Source organism: Malaya genurostris, chromosome 2 (genome assembly GCF_030247185.1).
Source record: "Malaya genurostris strain Urasoe2022 chromosome 2, Malgen_1.1, whole genome shotgun sequence".
NCBI lineage: Eukaryota > Metazoa > Arthropoda > Insecta > Diptera > Culicidae > Malaya > Malaya genurostris.
Genome location: NC_080571.1, coordinates 200,971,746 through 200,995,776, shown reverse-complemented (window position 1 = coordinate 200,995,776; position 24,031 = coordinate 200,971,746). Strand labels below are relative to the sequence as shown.

The 24,031-nt window shown below is 36.4% G+C and overlaps 1 protein-coding gene across 1 annotated transcript; it reads right to left on the bottom strand.

Moving 5' to 3' along the window:
• Nucleotides 1–21,266, bottom strand: LOC131427044 (glycoprotein-N-acetylgalactosamine 3-beta-galactosyltransferase 1). The gene is made up of 7 exons (XM_058589926.1): nt 20,967–21,266; nt 8,215–9,028; nt 1,443–1,844; nt 1,242–1,380; nt 821–1,041; nt 602–759; nt 1–547 (listed from the first exon to the last, which is right to left on the bottom strand). The coding sequence occupies exons 2-7, from the start codon at nt 8,231–8,233 to the stop codon at nt 254–256; spliced, it is 1,233 nt and encodes a 410-aa protein (XP_058445909.1). The 5' UTR covers nt 8,234–9,028; nt 20,967–21,266; the 3' UTR covers nt 1–253.
• Between the last annotated feature and the right edge of the window lie 2,765 nt (nt 21,267–24,031).

The following is a 24,031-nucleotide window of genomic DNA, read 5'->3' as shown; positions in this document are numbered from 1 at the left end:
TTCAAATTTATTGAAATATTACTTTATTCAGATTCGTTAGATATAATCATATAAGGAATGAGTGGGGTACTTTGGTATATCTGCCCTAATAGCATTTAATTAATATGGCGCATGAACTTCAGTTTCTTAAATGCCTACATTGGTTTGTACGAACTAACTCAATATCACTCACTGCAAATCCTTCATCACATGCATGCATGTTTGTAGTTTGGCTATTCCACTGTAACTACTGCTACTACAATTAATGCTGCTACTACTCTAGTAGTACACTGTTCGACTCTTGATTATCTTTGGTTTCCAGTAGTCGGTTATGTTGCTCTCTGAGTGCACCGACATCCTCCGATTTCGAAGCGATAGGATTCTCCGTGGTTTTACTACGATCATCCGATAGGACCACGTCCGCTAGAGACAGTTTCTTTGGTAGAGGTTGCGAGTGAGGCACAATGCCGTAAGGTCGCAAGTGATAGAGCAAGTAATCTAACACGTACATCTGGTTCGGTGAGACGTAGTGGAAGGAAACAGCGTTGTCGGAGCAGCAGTCTAATCCCTAAAAATAATGTGCAGTTAATGTTGTTGTCGGTCAAAAGTTTCATTTGCCTACCTCGTCAGTTTTATAATATATGTACTTCCAGTACCAGAAATCTTTATCTACATGATTAGGAATGAGATGATGTTCGGGGACAAAGGGAAAAAATCGCCCTCTTCCTAGAGAATCCCGGGAATCACCTGCCAGAACCTTTACCACTTCCATACATTTTCCTTTGAAATAAATCGGATTTAGGCGTTTAATATTTTGAATCATCATACTGCTATTAGTTACCCATTTCAACATCCTCAGCGCCATCGTTATCCTGCCGACAGTTTTTGTTTGGAATCGCTTCTTCGACAAAACGCTTAACGGCGACTTTGCTTAGAACGTAGCCAGCACCGCCAGACATGTAGCCCTGCTTCACGAATGGCTTGAACTTACATCCGAAATATATTGGGAAACTCGGCGAGAAAGGGTACAGCATGTACCTGAGATTTTCTACAACGACGTACCTAAACCAATGACAAAAAACTTCTACTTTATAAATGTTTCGCTTTAACTGTTTAATAGCATTAATGTGCGTATAGAATAGATTTACAGATATATTTAAAAAAAACGAGCGATCATTTATCGCAATTAACAAGTAGTGCCATGAACTTTTACAACAAGAAGTTATTTATGGCCGAGGTTTTAATACGTTTTGCAAACTTACGTGTCATCATCAGCCTTAATGAACCAGTCGGCATCATCCAAGTGATGTTGGTAAATGTATTTGAATGCTTCTTTCGTTTTAGCCCATAAATTGTTTCGCCCTTCCTTAACTGGCAATGCGATTGAGTCTAAAAGGGGATCTGCGAAAAAGTCAATAATTTAATTACTGTCATTTCAGAACTCAAGTGTTTTTCACACTTACCCGCTTTCGAGCTCATGAATAGCAACTTGTTGCAGCGAGAGCCCCACGTTCGCTTAACATGCAAGGCTTTTTTCTTGTGATTGCTAGGATTGGTCATAATCCAGCAGAGAACACGCACCTCTCGCTGCAGCTGATGTGCCAGTGAAGAGTTTTCGTGCGCGTGAGCCTCTTCGTGTTCTCCGTGGAAACCCACATCCTGCTCAGGACCCGCAGCATCCTTTAGCTCGTGGCCTGTGTGTGGATCGCTGACTACCGCTGGAGCTTCCCTCGACGAATGATAGTACTCTGGAAGCCACGGTGTTCGACTAGTACTGGAGGTGATGAAAGTAGCAAACATAAAACCTAACACTGTTCCCAAGATGAGTGTAACCAATGTTCGCGGATGAGCATGGTTACGGGTACCTGGAAGAAATAACATAAATTATTAAGTTACGATTGGTCGTCGCTTTAAACCTTTTGCTTGTTTCAGTTGGTACATCCGTTGGTAACGAGCAAAAGGTACGGCAAAAGTTTGTTTTTGCACAATTCCAATCATTTTGCATTCATTGTTTTCTGAATTTGCACAACTGGTGAGGTTGATGTCACCTTAAGGTGTACATTGTTAGCACCATCATCGTGAGGGTATATTTCAAATTACATATTAATGACTGTACCGTATGCGTGAAAATGTTTGCACCATCGTACAAATCATCGTGATTTGTCTCGCGCGCAAATGTCGTAAAAAGACTTTTCAATCACCGTGGGAATATATCGGTGACCCGCAAAAAGGGTCTTAGACCAAGAAAAGAAAGGACAACTATCCACGCCATGTTGTCCGTGGTCAGCTTAGGTTCCGAGGGTTAATTTCCTGAAGCGAAAAAATACGGTAATTCTATTCACCGACGAGAGCAGGTTTACCATCGATCTCGTGTTTAATTCCAGAACCGATCATTATATTTGTACTCTGCCGGTAAAGTGGTAACCGACTAGCATAGAAATGTTTATATGATCAAACATCCTTCTAGCATTATGGCGTTTGATTTTCCTTCCGGAAAGCGATAAGGTAAACACAGAGGTCTAAGGAAAGATGAGGTAATTCGCACCCCCTAAGGAAAGGTTTACATATATTAATTAAAGAAAACAAAACTTGAAAGCTTCATGCATGACTATCTTCAGTCGTCATCATTTTTCATAATTACGAATAAATATTTGCAGTAAGCATTTAAAAATACATGATATATATCATTTTTATACACGCACAAAAATTATCCTTTGTAATATGTGTGGGACAAAATACCCGATCGTTGAAAACACGAGGCAGGATGATTATTAAATTGAATTTCAAATACAGGGTTGCGCAAATGAACCTGACACATTTTTTCTCCGGTTACATTGGAACCAAACAAGAGAGGAAGACACCGAACACGGCATCGAAAAGTAGAAGAATGAAGGCTTTCCATCCTAGAGCACTGGAGTGTCTTTCACAGCATTTTTATTTATAGCTCGTTTTTGCAGAATCATTCGTACGTTACTATTCGTGAGTTTTAAAAACATTTTGAATTTTAGCCGAAAATGTCTATGCTTTCGCGTAATGCTGTACAGTTATGGGTGAAAAAAATTGTAAATACAGGTTCTGTGACCGAAATAAAACCTCTGGGCCACGTCCGGACTGTCCGGACACCAGAGAATGTTGAACGAGTCCGATCCGCTCTTGTGAAGAGTCCGCGCATTCGGATAAGGAACATTTCTTGTCGTTCTTTCCATCGAACGGTCAAAGATCCGTTTCATCCATTTAATACCATCATCACCTAGCAGTTGAAACCGTCGGAATAATGATACCGATACAGCTGAGCTGAAATAGATCGCCCGTAGTTGCACTTCGTGATTGACCGAATGAATGAAAATGTACAATGAACCAAGAAAATGAAGCTCGGGAGAAGCAAATCATTTTCACTGTACAAGCCCACTCACTCCTAACATTTCATTAAATGATCAATAACGACGTTGGCCACGACCAAAGGCTGTGCTACTGAGGAAAAGGAAGGAATGTTAGTCCGATACTCGTTGTTTCTAGCAGTGGCGTCTCGTCCTTATGTGCACTACACAACCGGTGAAATTGAAGGAAATAACCGCATCCCATTCTACCACGTTTGGCTCTGTGAGAACTTGTACGCACACCTTCAGGAGAGGCTTCAGTGTCTTATGCTTATGGCAGTTGAAAACAAATTGTTATCTCCAAAGATTCCAGGATCACAGATTAATTAGAAACAGATTTTAAAAATGACAGATTTTCACAGATTTCTGAAATCAACCAGAGACTTACAATGAACACCTAAAAGCCATCAAATTGCTATGAATCGATATTTCATTGTATGTATCGATATTTCATTGTATTGAAAAACACAAGCGAATATTAATTCCTCGATCTTTGGTTTTCACTTACAACGAACTGTAACATCTGATATAATCAGTGCACAATCCGTAAACTTTGCCACGAGACGCCAATGGTATCTAGAGACCGCGGGTACCACTGTATCTCCACGAGCATCATGGGCAGTGGCGTATCAAGGGGGGGTTAGTAGGAAGAGAAAGAGATCCGGATATGTTTTAGTAAACAATATGAACTCAACAAAAGCTGTTTTTCGATTCTCAGGAGAAATGTAATAAGGAACTAACTAAGGAATCTAAGGATCTAAGGAACGATCATACCAGTATTTTTTTTTTCTCATATTCACATTGTTGCTAACAACGCGAGATCAAACATGACTACTGGAAAAATAAAATAAAATAAACACTCGCGGATAGGTTTGCTGCAGTCCAATTTTAGATTTTTAGCTTGAATTGTTGATTTGTAGCTTGAATTTGTAGATTTTCACACATTTCATAGACATCTGATAACATCGACAATGATATGCAGACGGCGTTTCGATCGGTTAATATCGTTGAATGTTGGGGCGGAAAATTTTCTGGTTCCACCGCTTGAGCATCGATTCGATTTTAGTTTTGCGAATCAACATTATTAAATAAGTAGCACACTGGCTAATTCATAACACATGTATGGCCAATCACTTTATCGCAGAGATGACGCGGTAGGCTGTGAAGATGGCTTGGATAAAAACCCAGTTTCAAGGTCTGAGGACAGAGAGCCACGTGTTGAGTTTTAAATCGACCACGTGGCTCGCTCAATTCCCTTTGTGCATCGTATTTCTCTTGTACTCTTTCGTATATGAGCAAACTGTACTAGGTTGCCAGCATACATTTTATTATTTTGATGAGAAGTTTTATCACATTAATCTATCGTATGGGTTGGACATTACATGGATTCCAATGAACAATGAAAAAATATTCAACTTTCACAAAGATTGAATGTCTGTGTGTTTGGCAGCCTTGTCGAGCCTATTTTATTTCTCTCTCCTTTTTCAGAATGCTATCAGGAAACCAAAGCGAAAAAAATGGTGGATGCATTGAAACTGACTTTGTTTCACAGAAAAATACAAGACTTTATTTTTATCGCGATAACATATATGTTTTTATGTACTAATCGCATCTAAACTAAATTATCTAGACTTTGTCACGGTAAGTTTATGATACAAGCCTTCAAAGCCGAGATATTCGATAAACAAGAAGAGGTATGCATTTCCGAGCGTTCTAATTTTCAGCAGTTCTTCAGTCAGAAAAAAATACAACACGACCGCTAAACTCAATGAATCATTCTGAAAATTTCACAGAATATTCTCTTCTAAATTTCGAAGACATTCACCCTCATTCTTGTTTACGTCCGTATCCGCAATACGACGAACGGGTACTTTCGAACGAATACGAATAAGCCATTCTTGTTTTCACTCGAATGAATTCGAACGCGACTCGTTTGCCACAAAATATTCAAATATCAGTAAACTTCTTAAAATAAATGCTAGAAACGCTAGAATGTATGCAATTTTAGTTTCAAACGAAACGTGTATTCGAACATCATTCGTACGAACGAAATGTCCCATTCCCGTTTACGGACGAATAGACGAAATGTCGTGGTTTCGATTCGTCAGTTTAATGTTGCGAATCAACCGTTCGAACACATTGAAAAAAGTTTAAACGATCTCTAACAAAATTATTTTCGAATCTAAAGGTGATTTGTAATCAAATCATAAATTTAAATGCATGATTGTACCAATGAAATAAATATATAGGCTATCGAAAACATGACAAAATTGCAAGAAAAATGCAACATATTTTTCGCAGATACTACTGATCGGACTGCTATTTCAAATGCTTTTTTTTACTTTGCACGAAGTTTAATTTGAAAATTTCATTTACCGACTGGAATAAAATTGGTCCTGAGTACGATATTAATTTATTATGTAGCATTCGTCACTTCCTTGATGCTTGGAATCTTCCTTAAAAAACTACCTGCGCCACCGATCCTTCTTTTGCACAGGAATCGCGTACGTACACGTTCGAGTGAAAACAAGAATGGCTTGTTCGCATTCGTTCGAAAGCATGTGTTCGTCGTATGGTCGATACGGACGTAAGCAAACATGGTGATACAAAATCAGTGAAAAAAACAAGTCAAATAACAAATGACATCAAAGATTTTTATTTACAACTCAAATCTGTACCAGAACTGATAATTTAAAGTTGGATGGGCGTTGTTATTGTGCATGTACGATGTTTAAAAGTGTGATTGATTCGAACGTAAACGGGAATACGAATTTGCTATACTTTCGAACGTATCGCATACGGCCGTAAACAAGAATGAGGGTGATTGTCAGGTGGGTTTTACTATATTCTGCACCGTTTCCAAGCAAATTTAATTTGAAGCGGGAATATAGCAAAAAACCTACCACTTTACGGTACTATCCTCAGCCCTTAATTGAAGTTTTTTTTTTCAATTTCCGTGACCGTGTTTAGCCCAGGTCTCCCCTATAATATGATAACCTCCCCGAAATTTTAAATAACTATTTATTGGAATATGAGTTTAAATTTAATTATTAGGATTTAAATTGGGTGTTCTGCCCCAAGTGGTGACTTTTCAGCCCTATTATATATATATGATTTGGTTGTTACCATGAGGACATCACATGCTTCCGCAATTCTGAGATTTTTGTGTAGGTAAAATTTTAAATCTACTTGTATTGTGTAATGGGGAAAAGGAACTCAAATACTAACTTACTAACTAATACAGAGAGCGAATCGATTCAATTGAAGATTACATCGATTTTTGTCGAAATTTGCTTATAATATTATGTGACATTACATCTAATGGTTCTATATTTGTGAGTCTGTGTAAATCATTTGTATTAAACCTAGGAGGACGCTTCAAAATCATTTTCAGAATTTTAATCTGAATCCTTTGAAGCGTTTTCTTCCTGGTAGAACAACAACTTGACCAAATTGGTACTGCAGAAAGCATGGTTGGTCTGAAAATTTGTTTATAAATTAACAATTTGTTTTTTAGACACAGCTTAGAATTTCTGTTTATAAGAGGATATAAACATTTAATATATTTATTACACTTTGCCTGGATTCCTTCAATGTGATCCTTGAAAGTGAGTTTTTTGTCATACGTTAAACCTAAGTATTTAGCTTGATCAGACCATGTCAATTCAAAGCTATTCAATTTGAGAATGTGATTATTGTTTGGTTTAAGAAAAGAAGCTCTTGGCTTATGAGGAAAGATAACTAATTGCGTTTTTGCTGCATTTGGTTTAATTTTCCATTTTGACAGATAATCACTGAAAATATTTAAACTTCTTTGTAGGCGACTGCAGATCACTCTTAGATGTCTACCTGTGTCGTCACAGAATAGCGATTTCTGACAACCAACGGGTAGATTTGAAAGATCAGAAGTGAAAATATTATACAAGATTGGAGCTACGCTCGAACCCTGCGGAACACCTGCTCGTACGCGTAGCAATTCAGATTCACAATTCTGATAGCTAACCTGAAGAGTACGATCAGTTAAATAATTTTGAATCATATTGATCAAATATATAGGAAACTGGAAATCAGACATTTTTGCTATTAAACCTTTGTGCCAAACACTGTCGAATGCTTTTTCTATGTCTAGAAGAGCAACTCCAGTGGATAACCCAGAAGATTTATTTGCTTTTATCATGTTCGTTATTCTGACAAGTTGATGAGTAGTTGAATGTTCATGACGAAATCCAAACTGCTCTGGTAAAAAAATTGAATTCTCATTTCAAAAAGCACTTGTCTCATTTCAAAAAACACTTGTTGAAAATTTTAGGGTCTAGCCGTTCCTATTTGAAATACCCAATCACTTTTCCCGGTATTTCCGGAATAGGCCTCAGTGTAGTTTTCTACCCGAATGTTTAACGTTGCTTTGCAATGCATTGATAACCGTTTTAGCAGACGAATTAAACAATAAACCGTTTTATATGATCATATGTTCTCAAATGTTGGTCCTTTAACAAACTTTTTTTCTGGAACAGTTCAAGATGAAAATATTTTTGTGGTTCACGCCAAGCTTTGGAATACCACCTAAACAATAATACACAAATTGAATAAAGTTTCTTCACAACTTTGCTAGCTTAAGGAAACCTTATGATTGACATTAAAATTTTGAGAACAGCAAATGACCGAGTATTTTGTTCGTTATTCTTTAATAGACTTAGACATACACTGTAAGTTCATGAAAAGCAAACCAAATACAAGTACATAGCATCTCACTTCAACAAACAATTGAGCTGCTCTGATTTCGATAGAAAGTTGTTTTATCGAATGTCAATATTATCTAATTCAACCAATAATGCAATGTTGGTCTCAAAACACTTACCCATTTCTGTTAGTTTCATAACTTCACACGAATTGTTGCCGGTTCCCAGTTGTGATGCTTGTGTGATCCCTTACCGTTGATTTACCGTTGAACACGTACTATTATAGTGAACTGAATAATACGACACAGTTCAAACCTTGTTTCCATTTGTGGACAACACAAATCTCACACAGAAATGAAAAATTATCATTAAAATTAACTTAATTATATTCTTTACACGAAATCTCTCCGAAATCACTTTTTATTCACGAGATTCTAAGACACTCAATGGAATTAAAATCACTGGTTTCAGTTTAATGGCACCGCTTTTAATCGTTCACGTGTGCAAGGTGTTAGAGCGTTTCCCTTCCAATCAGAGTACACCGAACATAGCTTATCTCCCGCTTTCGTTGGCAGCATGTACAGCGAACTGACAGAACTTTGGTTGGGTCGTTTTTCCACAATCGCTCTCATCAAAAATTACTTTTCGCGATTCTTTGTTCGGCTTTTGTTTGACAATCAGCATCACTCGTTGTTGTCGTCGTCAGCAATGATGATACGTTCCGGCTCGTTTGGCACAGGTTATCCGGGGCTACAAATTCGGGACTGTGCTAATCCACACTAGCCGTTGGTGCAATGTGTAGGTGGTATACATCGTTCACAGTTTGTTATTGTTATTCTAAATGCATTGAATCATTTCACTGGAGCCTTTCACAGAATTGCTAATCAGAAACCTTCGGAAACGGGAGAGTCAAGAGTATGGCGTTGTTGGTAACAATTCGTTGCAGCTTTCATAGAGTAAATGAGTATTGACGTGAGCAGTAGACGAGGTTACCTAGAAAGAATCTTTAGTTACTATTTGGTCTCTAATAATCGGTCTTTATCGCAATCTTTAAACATGTAAACACTTGCATTGATTTCACCGTACAATCTCGTATAATGTCATATGACAAACGTAAGAAAATAAACATTTATTTATCAAGATGTAGTTCTTCTCAATTAATTACAGCCGATCATCTTATCAAATTTCTAGTCTAGTAACATGAACACGAATTCATTTGCAAGATCCAGGGTTGTTACGAAAAAAATCAAAATCAAAACGCGCGAATTCGCATTTTTTTGCTTCAACATCTTCTTGTTCCTTCTTCATAAGAACAATTTTAAGGTAGATAACATCAGGATGATCTGATTAATTTCAGTTTCAATTATAATAGCGCCTTCTCCTGTTGTCAAATTTTACTCTGAATGTCTTTCTTTTCCTCCTCATCTTTTATTCTTTTATCTGGATCAGGGAAAAGCCCACTGGAGTTAGTTTCTGTCGAGCTTGTTCTTCAGCAGGCCTAAAGCCTCCTCATCTTTTGCATCAATAGAATAAAATCATCCAAATGATACACTTCCTTAAATCTAGTGTTTTGATAGTAACTAAATCTAATGAGACAGTAACATAAAAAACGATTTTTTGATAACATTACGTATTAAATGAAAGTCGAAAGAATTAAAACATTCGTTAAATATGCGGCACATGCTAGCAATGGACTCGTTATATTCATAATTAGTTCTAACATAGGGATTCCGAAGAAAAACATAGGATCGAAGATTACGACGTCGAATGTCAATTTGTAACAATTGCAATTGCTCGGAGCAATCGATTTGCGACTGAAGTAGGTCTGCCACAAAACCAGCTTTTCAAAAATCGCGACGAACAAATTATAAATCGAGACCAATCAGTTTGCAGCGGTCAAGGTAACTCGGTAAATTTAAAGGAAGAGTTTAGGGACGTCTCCATGGAAAACGTCGGAGAGCGAATCGGACAATTTTTTTTAGTAACGCGGAAAATAAATCCTAATAGCTTAGAGGCTTAGGAGATAGTAAGCTCTACGTGCTCTTTAAAATTTAACTTGGATTCAAGAAGAACACCCTTAACAGACGATGCGCGTTCGAGAACAGTTTGTGAAATATTATAGTCGAGCTTGAATACAGACTTTTTGCTACTAAAGAGATGACGGAGCATTTAAAACCATTTTGGAGTATGAAATAAGGAGTGTATCAAAAATAAGCTATCCACATACATTTGTGTTTTACGCATGTATTTGTGCTGGTTTTTTATGCTCAGATCACAGCATGCTGTGCGTTTGGCTGTCAGCTTTCGTTTGTTTACTTGTTTGTGCGGTTGAAATTTTGCTTTTTCAAAATGTCGCGTATTGAAGAAGAAATGAAAATTAAGGTTCTAGACACATGGCTAAGTGAGAAGGGTATTACTATGCGAGTGAGAAGGGTATTGGCGAAGCGGTTTGGAATTTATCATGCCAGTGTTAAAACCATCATTAATAAGTTTGGGGAACACTATTCTTTGGATGAGCTACCAGGAAGAGCCAGAAAACACGGTTCTTCCAACTCGAAACTGGACCAGAAAGTGGTATCTCTAATCATGGAGAACAAATCAATGTCAATACGTAATTTGGTCAAAAAAGTATTCAACGTATCAAGAGGCGAAATCACCTGAAGACCTACAAGAAGCAGAAAATCTCGAAACAAAGTGTAGAACAGAAGAAACGAGCAGCAACAAGGGCCCGGAAATTGTATTCGCGTCTTTTGCAGTGTCCGGATGCATGCGTTTTGATGGACTATGAGACTTGTGTAAAGCAGGGCTCAAAACCCCTTCCAGGTCCACAATGCTTTACTGTCGTCGTTGAGGAGGATGTGAGCGATGCGGACAGGGCGATTCAAGTAGAGAAATTCGTTCGAAAGGACCCATCGAACGTTACTGGCTAATCGTGAAGAGGGTCTTCAAGAAGACTGGTAAGGCAGCTGGGAACATGCAGGAGTTCAAAAAACTTTGGACTCAAGCGTCCAAAAAATGCGATGCAACACTTGTCCGGAACTGGATGAAGAGCGTTCGATCAAAAGTTCGAAAATTCGTGAAGGAATAACTTAAACTTCATCCGGTTTTCATTATACTCAAGTTTACCCTCGTACAATAAAGGATAAATTTATCGTTTGAATAAAATATCGTTTTTATCATAAAATGAAAGAAAAAGATTGTGGACAGCTTATTTTCGATACACTCCTTATGAAAGTCATCGACGAACGATAGTTTCATACACTTGATCGAAAAATTTAGATCGTTGAGATACAATGAAATTATAAACGGTTCAAGATGACTTCCTTGAGGAACTCCAGAGGTAACAGCAAATGGTGAGGTTGTACAGGCTCCTATTTTCTCTATCATTTCATTTCCAATTCGATATGATCGAAGCCAATTCAAAAATGATCCGTTTAATTCCAGTCTACTTAACTTGGAGTTCGTTATGTGATGATTGATTTTGTCGAACGCAGCAGCAAAATCTTTGAATCTACTTGTAGACTTGCTTGTATAGAACGTATGATGAAGGAAAAGTAGGTTACTAAATTTGAGGAAGTTGAAAGCTTTGGCATGGATCCATGCGGAGTCTTAGATATGTAGTCCAGAACTGTAATTTCAAACAGAATGGATGGATGGAATCCCAGAACTTCTTCTTGGTTTCTTTTCTTGTCCAACTTCGCTTCGTAAGCCTGTCGTCCACATTTTGCTTTAAGAATGCGATTTTTATCATACACAAAATTTGTGAATGGTAAATGAAATGCTATTCTTCGATAATATGTATCGAAGAATAGCATTTCATTTACCATTCCATTACGTTCTTTGCATTATTCAATGTGTTTTCACCGAGACGATATCTTCCATCAGACATCAATATCCTTGAGTGCGAAAATCTTCTTTCAATTTCCGCATTGGAATGGTAGAACGCAATCATATATATCGAGAAGTTTTTGTAATTCCGGGTAACAACTCTGTTGAAATAGCAATTTGTATCGAAGAGCATAAAATAGAAATTTTGTCTACTGAAGAAAACATTTCCTATAACCGCATTCTAGTAAATTTTGGTTTTATCAAGGTGAAAATTCACCAATTCGGCCAGTTCGACCAATTGCTGAAACGTTCGCCCCTCTTTAATTTTTTAGGGTTTCATAAAACTCCTAAGCTTTAAAAATTTGCTTTTTCGAACAAATGATTCACAAATGTGAAATGATATTTTTTGAAATTCGCGCGAAATCCGCGCCATAGCTTCAAAATTTTCGCAGAAACCGCGCAAAATCGGCGAAATTCGCGAAAACCGCAAAATCTGCGCGACCGTAACAACCCTAAAGATCAAACTTAGTCTTAATGGAGTATCCCACTTGCATGTGTTGCTGAAAAATATTGATCTAGGACATGCCCAATGTGTTTGATCAGGTAACCTACTTATAGAACCCTCCATTAAAACATTGATTTCGTGTTAATAATAGAGATCAACATTGTCAAATGGAATATTAATAACGCTAATTCTGCGATGACATTAGAAAATAGTTTTTTTCTTGACTGATAACATAAGAGATACGTTTGAGTAATAAACTGTTTTGGACATGTTTATAAAGGATGATTTTTGCTGGTATCTTTTTGGCATAATCGTGAATGGTGCCTTGTGTCATTGTCAAACTTGTTCAGTTTGATCTTCAATTTTATCACGAATCGTCGTTTGGTCTACAATTTAATCATGAATGGACGCTGGAAAAGTTGGAGAAAGATCCACTTTTTTATCGAAAAATTGTGTTCATCGACGAAGCTCATTTCTGGTTGAATGGATCCACCAACAAGCAAAATTTCCGCATCTGGAATAAAAAACCAGCCAGAAGCATTGCAAGAGCTTCCAATGTATCTCAAAAAATTCACTGTTTGGGGTGAATTATGAACCGGTGGCATTATTCGTGAAATACCGGCCGATATGTTGGAGAGAGTGTGCTAAAATTGAATACACTGAAGTCTTTTTTATGCGAGTTTACGCACCGCATAAAAAAAACACATTACTCTAAAAATTCGCATAAAAAACCGCATAACTCTGAAACTTTGCATAAAAAAACCGCATAACTCTGAAAATTCGAATAGAAAACCGCATTATAAAAGACCTTAGTGTTTTGCGCATGGGCAATCTGAAGCGAAGCCGCGACCAACATTTGCATGAAATCATTTTCAAACAATAAATTAATTTATTAAATAAATATTCTTTAAATTTTTTGTTTATTTTTGTTTGAAAATCAAATCCTGTATCTTTTAAAAAATCACTCTTTACTTAAACAAGTTTAGCAAGTTTAAGTAAAACAATAATTTCAGAAAAAAATCATCGGACAATTCAATAGACTTCAAAACTGTTTTGGAAATCCAAAGTAAAATGAAATACCTGTGATGTTACAATACCTTTTTCATATCGTTTATATTCTCGTAAGTGTTACTGTAGGGTTCTTCGAAAAAAATTTCATTGCAGAAATATTTTTAGGGCGCCAACTAACATAATCTACAAATTTGAATAGCTTTGAGCCAGTTTAGCAGTCTTTGTGCTCATAAGACCTTTCATTTGAACCTAAGCTCGTGGAAGTCTGTCAGCCATCTCTGAGACATTGAGCTTTTGGAGTTTTTGACCCCTATTCTCGGTGCTTTCGGAACCTAAAACTAGGAGCCATAATAACTTTTGAATTAAAAAAAGGCGGGTGGGTAATGTCAGAGACATAACTGGATGTCGTGAATACGAAAACAACTGACATGTTCCTTAACACTTCCGAATATCAATTAGTTGATCAATTGTATGAATTATGCAAGCATTCCCCTTTTCCACATTTTTCGCAAAAACAAAGAATGCTTCACTTGATCTAGATTACTGTGTATTTCACACAGCGAAAAGTGCACAAATCTAGCCAAACTGTTCTAGATTTGCACTAATGCCCCGTTTACACTTCTGCTGGCTGCCAGCATGCTGGTGTCAGTGTACTGCCCTCTTAGGACAAAAACGTTCAACGGTGGTCCTTCGTTGGTCTAATACTTTGGATCATTGGACCACAGTTGAACGTTTTTTTCCTAAGAGGACAGTACACTGACACCAGCATGCTGGCAGCCAGCAGAAGTGTAAACGAGGCATAAACTGAGGATATTTCCCTTCGATTTGCGAACAACAAATCCTAAAAAACTTTTAGAGCCATTAGAACGGCTGATTTTGTGTAATGCTCTCCACCGTTGCTTTTTCACCAATGCAAACAAATGACTGGCAGCTGTGACGTAATCGGTCTTGTCGGAGGCGAAACTACCCGTATACGCATGGCTGCCAGACGGCTGACTAAACGCTGCCAGCTGGAAAAATATGGCTGGCAGACATTCTGGTGACCGACTGGCTCATCGCTGCCAGATATGCAACTCAAACGATACAATCGTATCCACCAGGATTTTTTCACATTGAAATCTTTGACATTTTCAGCGAAGGTGAGAAGATGGAAACGCTCGGCTAACTTAGATACAGACGACTTTGTTTTGTCAAATTGGATTTGACAACCGTTACTGAATCAATTTTGGTAGCCTTCTCGTGGCCATGGCTGCCCAGGTAGGCAAAACGCTATGCGGGTAGCTTTGCAACAGCGATGCCAGACAGTAGTAGTGTCATTTCCGTAGATTGGCATTTTTCTCGGAAGCTCTCGCGATAAAAAGCTTTTTTTTTGCTCGTCAGACAAAACTAGTTTCCGTAATTCTCCGTTGATAAATTCAAATTTCCGTAGAAAAAATCCAATTTCCGTAGATTTTGTCTACGGATCCGTAGATCCGTAGAAAATGGTCGAATCCGTAGATCTACGGAGATTTCCGTAGATCTGACATCGCTACTTTGCAAACGACACAAAATACATCTGCTCGCAGTTAGGGATGTCGGAAATTTCGAATTACTCGATTATTTAATAATCGAGTATAATTTTGAAATTATTCGATTGAAATTTTTATCGATTATCTGGGTTATTAATCGATTACTCGATTATTTATTCGATTATTACTATGGGATTTTTTTTTAGTATTCGATTAGCTTAATAATCGAATATTAATTTTAAGCCAATCGATTAAATATTACTCGATTATCTGGGTTAATAATCGATTACTCGATTAATCGATCGATTAGTTTTTATTTAATTGAAAGAAACTATCCGGATGCTGTACGGGATTCATTCCTGCCTTTCAGAAGGACCAAATTGTGGAACTCACTACGATATTAAACACTGTTCGGAACATTTTCTCGAACGATTTGTTGTACAGCAGCAGATATTTTATTCTCTTCCTCAGAACGCGTTCTGATTGGCTGGTGTTGACATAGGTCAAATGAGACAGGTTTTTCAATAGTGTACTATTGAAATACTTCAATGCTTTTTCTTTACACGTTTAAGTTGAAAAAATTCGATTCTATTTATAGTTAGATTATATAAATCCTTTCACAGATCACTGAGCTATGAGCTTTAAAAATACGAGAAAGGCAAACGCGCCTTATGAATTATTCTCTTTGATACTCGTTTATACCAAACATTTCAGAAAAGTTTAATTTTGAATTATTTGAGATTATGTCACACAACTGAATATTTTATCATAAAATTGTGATCATATTTCCGATGGCATGTAGCAAAAATTATGTTGATTCGTTAGATACAACAAGAGATATTCGCGATCAAAAACTTATCACTCTCTCAGAGGGTAAATTTTGAAAAGGCACCCCATAGTGAAGTAAGTCGTATTCACGACAAAATAAAATTTGAATTGTTTCTTGGCAAAATATTGATAATTGTCATTTAGGGGTTAGCCTATGTTTGTGCTTAGGTCACATAACCGTTTTTACTTTTCTTTACGTTTCGTCTTAGACTCGTCAGTGCAGAGCAGTTCAAATTGCTAATGCTAAATCTTATGCTAATAATATAAAATTACGTTATTGTAAAGCACCACAAAACAAACACTTGACTCATAAAATGAGTATAAAAATTGTTGGTAATTAGAGGAAATCATACTACATTTATATGAAATGAGCATCAACGCGATAAAATATATCGTTACCACTAGATTCTGTCACATTGTTTTCAATTGAATCACGGTTGACCGAACCAAGTGTTTTTCACATACATTTGTGCTGTGCTCATTTCCACTGGAAATGAAGTGTTTAACACATGTAGGTCGGTTCAATAGCAAAACACATTACATCCAACGGAAAAACACATCTAAGCTTAGTGAAAAAGAAACTAATCTTCAGTCTTAGTGAATTTGCACATGAAATCTTAAAACAAATCGCTTTGATTTTGGATTGAAATGAAAAAGCACACTAAATTGAAGTGTTATTTACATATGGATCGGTCAAACCAATTTTTATCAGTGTTAATTTGGGACACTTTCGACTGGATTCTATTTGAATGTAGATTTGTTTATCGGCTATGCAGTCAATAATGGATTAAAACGATTATTTTTGTTTTAACATCCAACGTTTCGACGCGTACTTCCCCTGAAGAAGACGCAAACCAGTAGCGTCGAAACGTTGGGTGTTAAAATAAAAATAATCGTTTTAATCCATTATTGACTGCATAGCCGATAAACAAATCTACATTTTATCAGTGTGCTAACTCAGTCGAATTTAAGTGTTCTATGAAACCAATTTATCAAAGTCGCGTGCACAACTGAGCTTTGAACTTTTTCAATTTTTTATTCTCACATACATTTAAAGCCTGAATTTTGACTAGTTTTCCAACAATGCTGAAAACTTATTGGAAATTGCATACATTTTTAATTTTTGGTTGAAAATCACTTAGTAAAAAGTTTAGATACACTGCCCCATTGCATCTGTATTTGATTGCGCTATACGAAATAAAATAAATATTTTATTCTTCAAAAAGCAGTCAACAAAAAAAGGTTTACGACAGCCTGCCGTATCCAATGCTTTTTATTTATCGAAACAAAAGTTTTATTTCGTTGGAATGCTTATAGATGGTATGGTATGGTATTTTATTTCGAAACAAAACCTGCTTTCGGAATTTTATATGGAAATGTGTTAGTTGCTAATAGAGTATGTGGAAGCAGAAACCGAAATATTTTTTACAATTAGTTTTCAGAAAATTGGAAGAATTATCGACTAAGATTTCAACTTTTCTTAAATATCAATTCTTAAGATAAACTTCTGATAAGCTTTTCAGTATATTTTATTCGACAAAATCAGTAAAAAGGCTAAGAAACTAGTGTTTATGCACACATTGTTGACAATAGTCAATGTCTTTCTCCTTACGATCAAAACTTGGTCAACTTTACCTAATCGTTTTTTTTTTCATTGTCGTTTATTCAAAAACAAACCTTATTATGTCTACTGGAAGATTTTGGAAGATTTTGCATGGAACAACACGTTAAAATTTAGCTTGCGCATAACGAAAACTCAAACTACTCGCACGCCAATTGTAGCAATTTTTAGAATGTGGCCTAATTTACTGTCTCCAACGAAATGAAAGTGCTCAGAAATTGTTTGTCTATTGACAGGATCGAGCGTAAATCGAATGTCGAATATCACAAAAACTTGGAAAAGAGTGACCATCTGTTTCAAGCGAAAATACAACCTCTTCGTTCTAAATGTCGCAATCGAGCTGGGAATGTCGTCTACAATTGTACGTTGAACTAAAAAACCGGAGTGAAAAAGGCATTGGAACAAAAGGAACAACATGTTAAAATTTGGCTCGTGCATCGCGAAAACTCGAACTGCTCGCACGCCAACTTAACCAATTATTTAATGTGGCCTACTATACTGATACCAACGAAATAAAAGTGCTCCGAAATCGTTTGTCTGTTGTCAGGAAGACAGGATCGAGCGTAAATCGAATGTCGGATATCACAAAAACTGGAAGAAGAGTGACCGTCTGTTTCAAGCGAATATACAATCACTTCTTTCGAAATGTCTCAGTCGAGCTGGAAATGTCGTCTACAATCGTGCATTGAACTGAAAAACCGGCTTGTCGAGTTATAAGGATCGTGACTATATGCAAACGAAGCCGACCAACGGAAGTAGTACATGAAAATGCTGACGATGTTTTATTGCATGATACAGACTGAAGAAACCTGCGTCAAAACAGACTTGTTACAACATAAGGTAACTGACAAAGGTTTTCAAACACAATAAGCTGTTCACTCAGAAATATAGAAATATTCGCCGAATGGAAAATTATTAGGAAATTGTCAAGGAAGACGCGAATGTCAATCGTCGAGTAAATGCATTAAAGGCAAATCGATATTCTGTGAAAAATAAGTAATGGTAGTGTTCAAAACCTAATTGAAAAAATCAAACGGACGACCCGGAAATTAGCGTTCGATGAAAAGACAGTTTGAGAAAATATGTTTTCTTATTTCTGTTCGAATTGAAATTAACAAAGAGGCATGATGTTATTTTTCTAAATGTTGTTTAAATGACCCACTGTTGTATGACCAATTTTTGTTCGTAAAACCTTGTAAAACTAGTAATGGTGGATTCAAAACCAAATCTTCTATGTGTATTTATAACATTTTGATTGATTAACGCAAGTTAAATGAATCTTTTAAAAAGAATTTGTAAAAATAGCACAGAATGACAGAATTCGACCTACGTTATTGCAAACTGCCAAAATTACTTCCGAGCAAAGACTCGTTTGGTAGCAATTCCGAGAGCTTACAGAAACCTAGATCCCGGCAGCTGTCGAAATTACATTGACGGAATTGCTTTGGCAGATTCCGAATAAATCGAAACCATATTCTTACGTCCACAGAAATAAAATTTATATTTTGAGAATAAATCATTACTCCGTGGCTTTATCTCTTACTGATTATAAATCGACGTTTCGGATAATCGTATTGACCCTTTCCACTATCGTCAGACTTGATTTTACAATACAAATGTTTATTTGTAATAATGATAGAGTTTTTCTGGCCCTAAAGTCCGATACCCTTCTTCACGCTATCGGAAAGGCGACGGCTCGATAATGCCTTGTTTAGTATCTCTTCACTTTTTTGCGGAAAAAAATCCGAAAATTTTGACACGAACACGATTGACGCCAAACTGAATTGACTCATCGTCATCCAGCTAACTGACGTCTGTCTGTTACATGAAAGCGTGCTTACAAAATCAATCCATGAATCGAAATAATTGTTGGTTGGGAAGATATTTAAGCTCTTTTTGTTCGCCCAAGTCATCTTTTTCTTCGCTCACTAAACCATCTCATATTTTGCCCCGGGCGTCAAATTTCCTCGGTACGCCACTGCCTATTCACGCCAGTTATGTCTCTGACACAGAGATTCCAAGTAAAAATTTGATTTGGCGAACAAAAAAAAAGGTCGCGACAATTTCAAAAGTCTGTAAATTTTGACGAAAGTCTGCGAAAAACTCGATTAAAAGTCTGCAAAAGTCTGCACAACAAAAAATGTCAGTAGCACTATGGACAAAATCTGCAAATTTACAGACAAATCTGCAGATCTGGCTTCTCTGCTCTGACATTACCCACCCATTTTTTTAGTCCTCATAGAAAATAAAGAAAAGATATAGAAGATGTCGAACCAATTAAAAATAGAGCTTAAGCAGTGTGTTTTAACGTTTTATTGTATTATTGAATAAAAAACAATAAAAAACAGTTGCGCCGTACTTATCTGGCGCTGGATTGAAGCGGAATTAAAACCACTAAATACTAAACTAAATTCTCTGTCGGAAACGGTTTATGCATGATCTGCCAGAAAAAAATAATTTCTGACAGACAATGCCGATTGTTTTTTTTTTGCTCTATCCTAAGCACTAAGCCGACCCGACTTTTTTTTGCTTCGGCAATGGCTGAGCTGTATGCATGTGCAGTCATCCATAGCCGAATCAGAAAATAATCGGTGTCGGGTCGGTCAAGTCGATGTAGTGCGGATAGACCTTTTAGCACCGAATATTCTCGCTCAAATTTGGATGTAATCAAGGCATCCTTTCCTGCCTCTACACCGGTGTAGTGCTACCTTTGAAAACAAAAACACTATTAGTTAGTAACTATTTTTTGGAAAAATATAAAAATCTCAATCGTCAATGAAAGACCAAGTTTCTTATTACTTCATTTGTCATGTTTACTAAATTCAAGCTTGTTTAGCTTTGTATATTCCTTTACAATTCAATAGACTTTATTTTCACTGACTTTCTTTGCGATGTCCCAACACCAAGCCACCACAAAACACGACAAAATTCTTTCTTTTCCACCGGAAGTTTTTGAAGGAACAGCACAGTGGAAAAAAGCATTGCATTCTAAATAAAGATTTGTTCCATCAAAACAACATTTCGGTATGAGTTCTTTTCTATTTAAATGTAAATGCGAGTAACATCGAAAATTTAAATAATGAATCACTGAGCTAATTTGCACAATTTGCATATTCAAACTGAATAAAATAAACACTTTCATTTCATTCTGTTTGTATCTTTGTTTCGAGGCGAAATATTCTTACATTCCTAGAACTTTGTTTCACATTGTTCGTTTGAACGCTCTGCTTATCACAATTTTCAAATGATTAGTTTTGCTTGTAATATACTTTTAATGATTCTATGTACAGTCGAACAAAAACAACGCAATCGCCAATTACACGATTCGAAGTGTGCTTGCCATTCTACAATAAACTGTTCACTACTCCAATACGGAACAATATACCTACAAATAACACAAAATCAGAAATTTGATGTTGATAAACTTTTAACTTCGAATTGCAATGTTTTTCGTTTTCTCAATTTGCAGCAGATTATCGAACGACCTGAAACCTACATCTATCAATTATTTCAATGTGCATGTTTCGGCAAGTAAACACTTTTTTTTAGCTATAATTGAACATAGTAGTTTACACTAAACTAGAATTGCTATTTTATTAAATATTCTTCAGGGTTTTCTAATATACTTACACAAATCATCTAAATTGCACGACGCTAACAAACGTGAATATTTATCTCACAGCTACATCAGTAATATCAAACTGGAGAAACACGACCGGATGTTGTTCAAACCGACATTAACGGTATAGTTCTACAAAAATAACACCATTTTTTGCAACGGTCACAATCCCAATGCTGCCGTAACGACATCAACAACTTTAAATTGAGATTCTAGATGAATAACTAAAATTTTTAAAGAAATTTGCACTCTTGGAGAAACACAGACCGATGGTAATCAGCTCCAAGCAAAATTCATAGCAGAAATACAATGGAAAATAAATGATGATTACTGATCATCATTGATAGAATCGTTCGAACGAAAATCTGACAGGAGAAAATACTGTACGAAGCTCGATGGAATCCGACTAGACATCGAATAAAAGGCAGTACTAGAGCTATGAATACTGTTCCTCAATCGCTACCAGAGTTGCCAACTACCTCATGTTATTAGGTAAAAATATATTTCGAACGAGGTTTGAAGTTTGAAATTTTATTTTTCAAACCAAACCACACGGTAAAAAATATGTTGATAGAATAAAACATAGAACTTGCATTCATATCAATCTGAAACACGATAACTTTATTTCCAAAAATAATATGAACAGCGGAAACAATTATCTCTATGTGATTTGAAGTCACATAGTGAGTACGATTAATGAAAAATACAATAAGGTCTCTTATTACACGTCTTTAGTGGAACGTTCTAGTTTGTATCAACGTATAATCGTTCTTTTGGAAAACCCGAAAATGCATTTTTAAAACGCACGACCATTTAGATTAATTTGCCTACCAGACAACGCAACTTCTAAGTGTTCTAATTTAAACATGTCATCCAATATGTTTTATCAAGGATGACTAGATTTCAGTTTTTATTATGAAGTAACATTTACATTTTAACAAAATCAAACAAATAATCAAATCTACGGTTTTCTGGAATTATTACGTCCAATTTTTCACGCGGTTTTGTTATTGCACGGTTTCCGCAATTAACACGGTTTTGTTTTACACGGTACGTAACCCCCGTGTAAAAATATACCTTAGTCTGAAACTGAATTTATTAGGTTTTTTACCGTCATTACTAACCTCATCGGATGAACACATTTTGATAGTTTAGTAGTACTGTTTGTAAACAGAGATTTTTTCCCGATTTATTAATTTTTAGTTGGTTTGACGTAAAGCCGCCATAACTAAGTTCAGTTTTGCAATGACTGAGCGGAAACATATATTCGAGAAGCCAAATGAATGAAAAACTAACAGAAAAGATGATTTGCCAGTCGTCACCATTAAAGAAGGTGACAAGCGATTATAAATAGACTCTCCTACTCAATGCTTGATCGGATAAATAGGTATAGAGCGAGAAGACTAGTGTTTGATGGACAGAGAAGATAAGATGTTTGGATGTAAGGCATCGGTCGGGTGACGGCCAGGATATAGACCATGTTCGATGTACGTTCTACTGTGACTGACTGGTGTTTTAGAGTGATTAAAATAATATTCAGAGTTTTTTGTTTAAGTTTGTTTGTAAACAGTACCGCTGAACTATGACGGATGAATGCTTGTTCATTTGTAACGTCACGATAAAAAATTTAATTGTTAAACTTAAGAATCAAAGTGCTTTCTAGAAGGTAGTACTAAGTATTTAAATTACCAAAGTATCAAATATTCCATGACCAAACCAACACGTTGTTCAGGTAAAGTATGGTTCACATTTCCATCAGGTTATTATCACAGATATGCAACGGAACGTCAACATTAGTTATGTGCAATTCATCGGAAGATAAACCCCAAGATAAACAATAGTTGAGAAATCGCACTAATCTCTACGAAGTACCACTGAAATTAAATAGCGTATTGTTAAAAATACCTTTTAATCGCACCTTTCAACTTAAGCCCAACCAAAACAGTGAAAATCACATAAGCTAAAACTCTAATGCGCTGCAAAAACACGAAGAAAAACTTCACTTCACAAATTGCTCTAGTCTGTACCCCAATTGGAAATGTCTAAATGATTTTGACTCAAACTGTTGAAGCAAATAATTGCCGTCAAAAGTCGTTGGTCTCGGTTTTAAGGGAAGATGACATAGCATGCATTTAATGTTTTCATTGCTTTTATTAATGACAATACTAAAAAATCCATTTAAAAACTAGACACCCTGAAAATTCATTAAAAATAAACACTCTGAGTTCAAGTTCGGCGCGCATACAATTATGTTTATTGCGTAAAGTTTCGCTTGCAAATGTGCAGAATAACGATTCTTGGCCGTGGTATGGTTTTACTAGTCTGCGATTTGGGTGAAAACGGTAAAGTTTTGTTTCGTTATAAAATTGGTGTCTGCAATTAAAATTTAAAAATAATCTTAGGAACTCTCATTTTTTCGTCTTTTTGCCTTTCTCATATAGAAAGGTTGTGCAATCACTGTGAAAACCGACTTTTGAACCGAGGCCCGGAGGGCCGAGTGTCATATACCATTCAACTCAGTTCGTCGAGTACGCAAAATGTCTCTGTGTGTGTGTATGTGCGTATGTGTGTATGTAACGTTTTTTTGCACTAACTTTTCTCGGAGATGGCTGAACCGATTTTCACAAACTTTGATTCAAATGAAAGGTCTTGTGGTCTCATACAAAATTCCTGAATATTATTTGAATCCGACTTCCGGTTCGGGAATTATGGGGTAAAATGTGCAAAAAATTGTGAAAATACGTGCACTAACTTTTTTCAGAGATGGATGAACCGATTTTCAGAAACTTGGGTTCAAATGAAAGGTCTTGTAGTCCCATACAAAATTTCTGAATATTATTTGGATCCGACTTCAGGTTCCGGAGTTATAGGGTAAAAGTGCAAAATAATGAAAATATGTTTTCTAGCTTTTCTCATAGATGGCGCGACCGATTTTCATAAACTTAGGTTCAAATGAAAGGTCCTGTGGTCCCATTCGTAATTCCTGAATTTCATCTGGATCCGACTTCCGGATCCGGAAATATAGGGTAAAGTGTGTTAAAAATTGTTTACCATCACTGAAAAGGACGAAAAACCG

Excerpts from the sequence above, each read along its gene's own strand:
- LOC131427044 (XM_058589926.1), bottom strand. Across the intron at positions 1,042-1,241 it reads ATTAAGGCTGATGATGACAC|GTACGTCGTTGTAGAAAATC; the intron begins GTAAGTTTGCAA and ends TCATTGGTTTAG. Across the intron at positions 760-820 it reads CGCTGAGGATGTTGAAATGG|GAAAATGTATGGAAGTGGTA; the intron begins GTAACTAATAGC and ends TTTATTTCAAAG.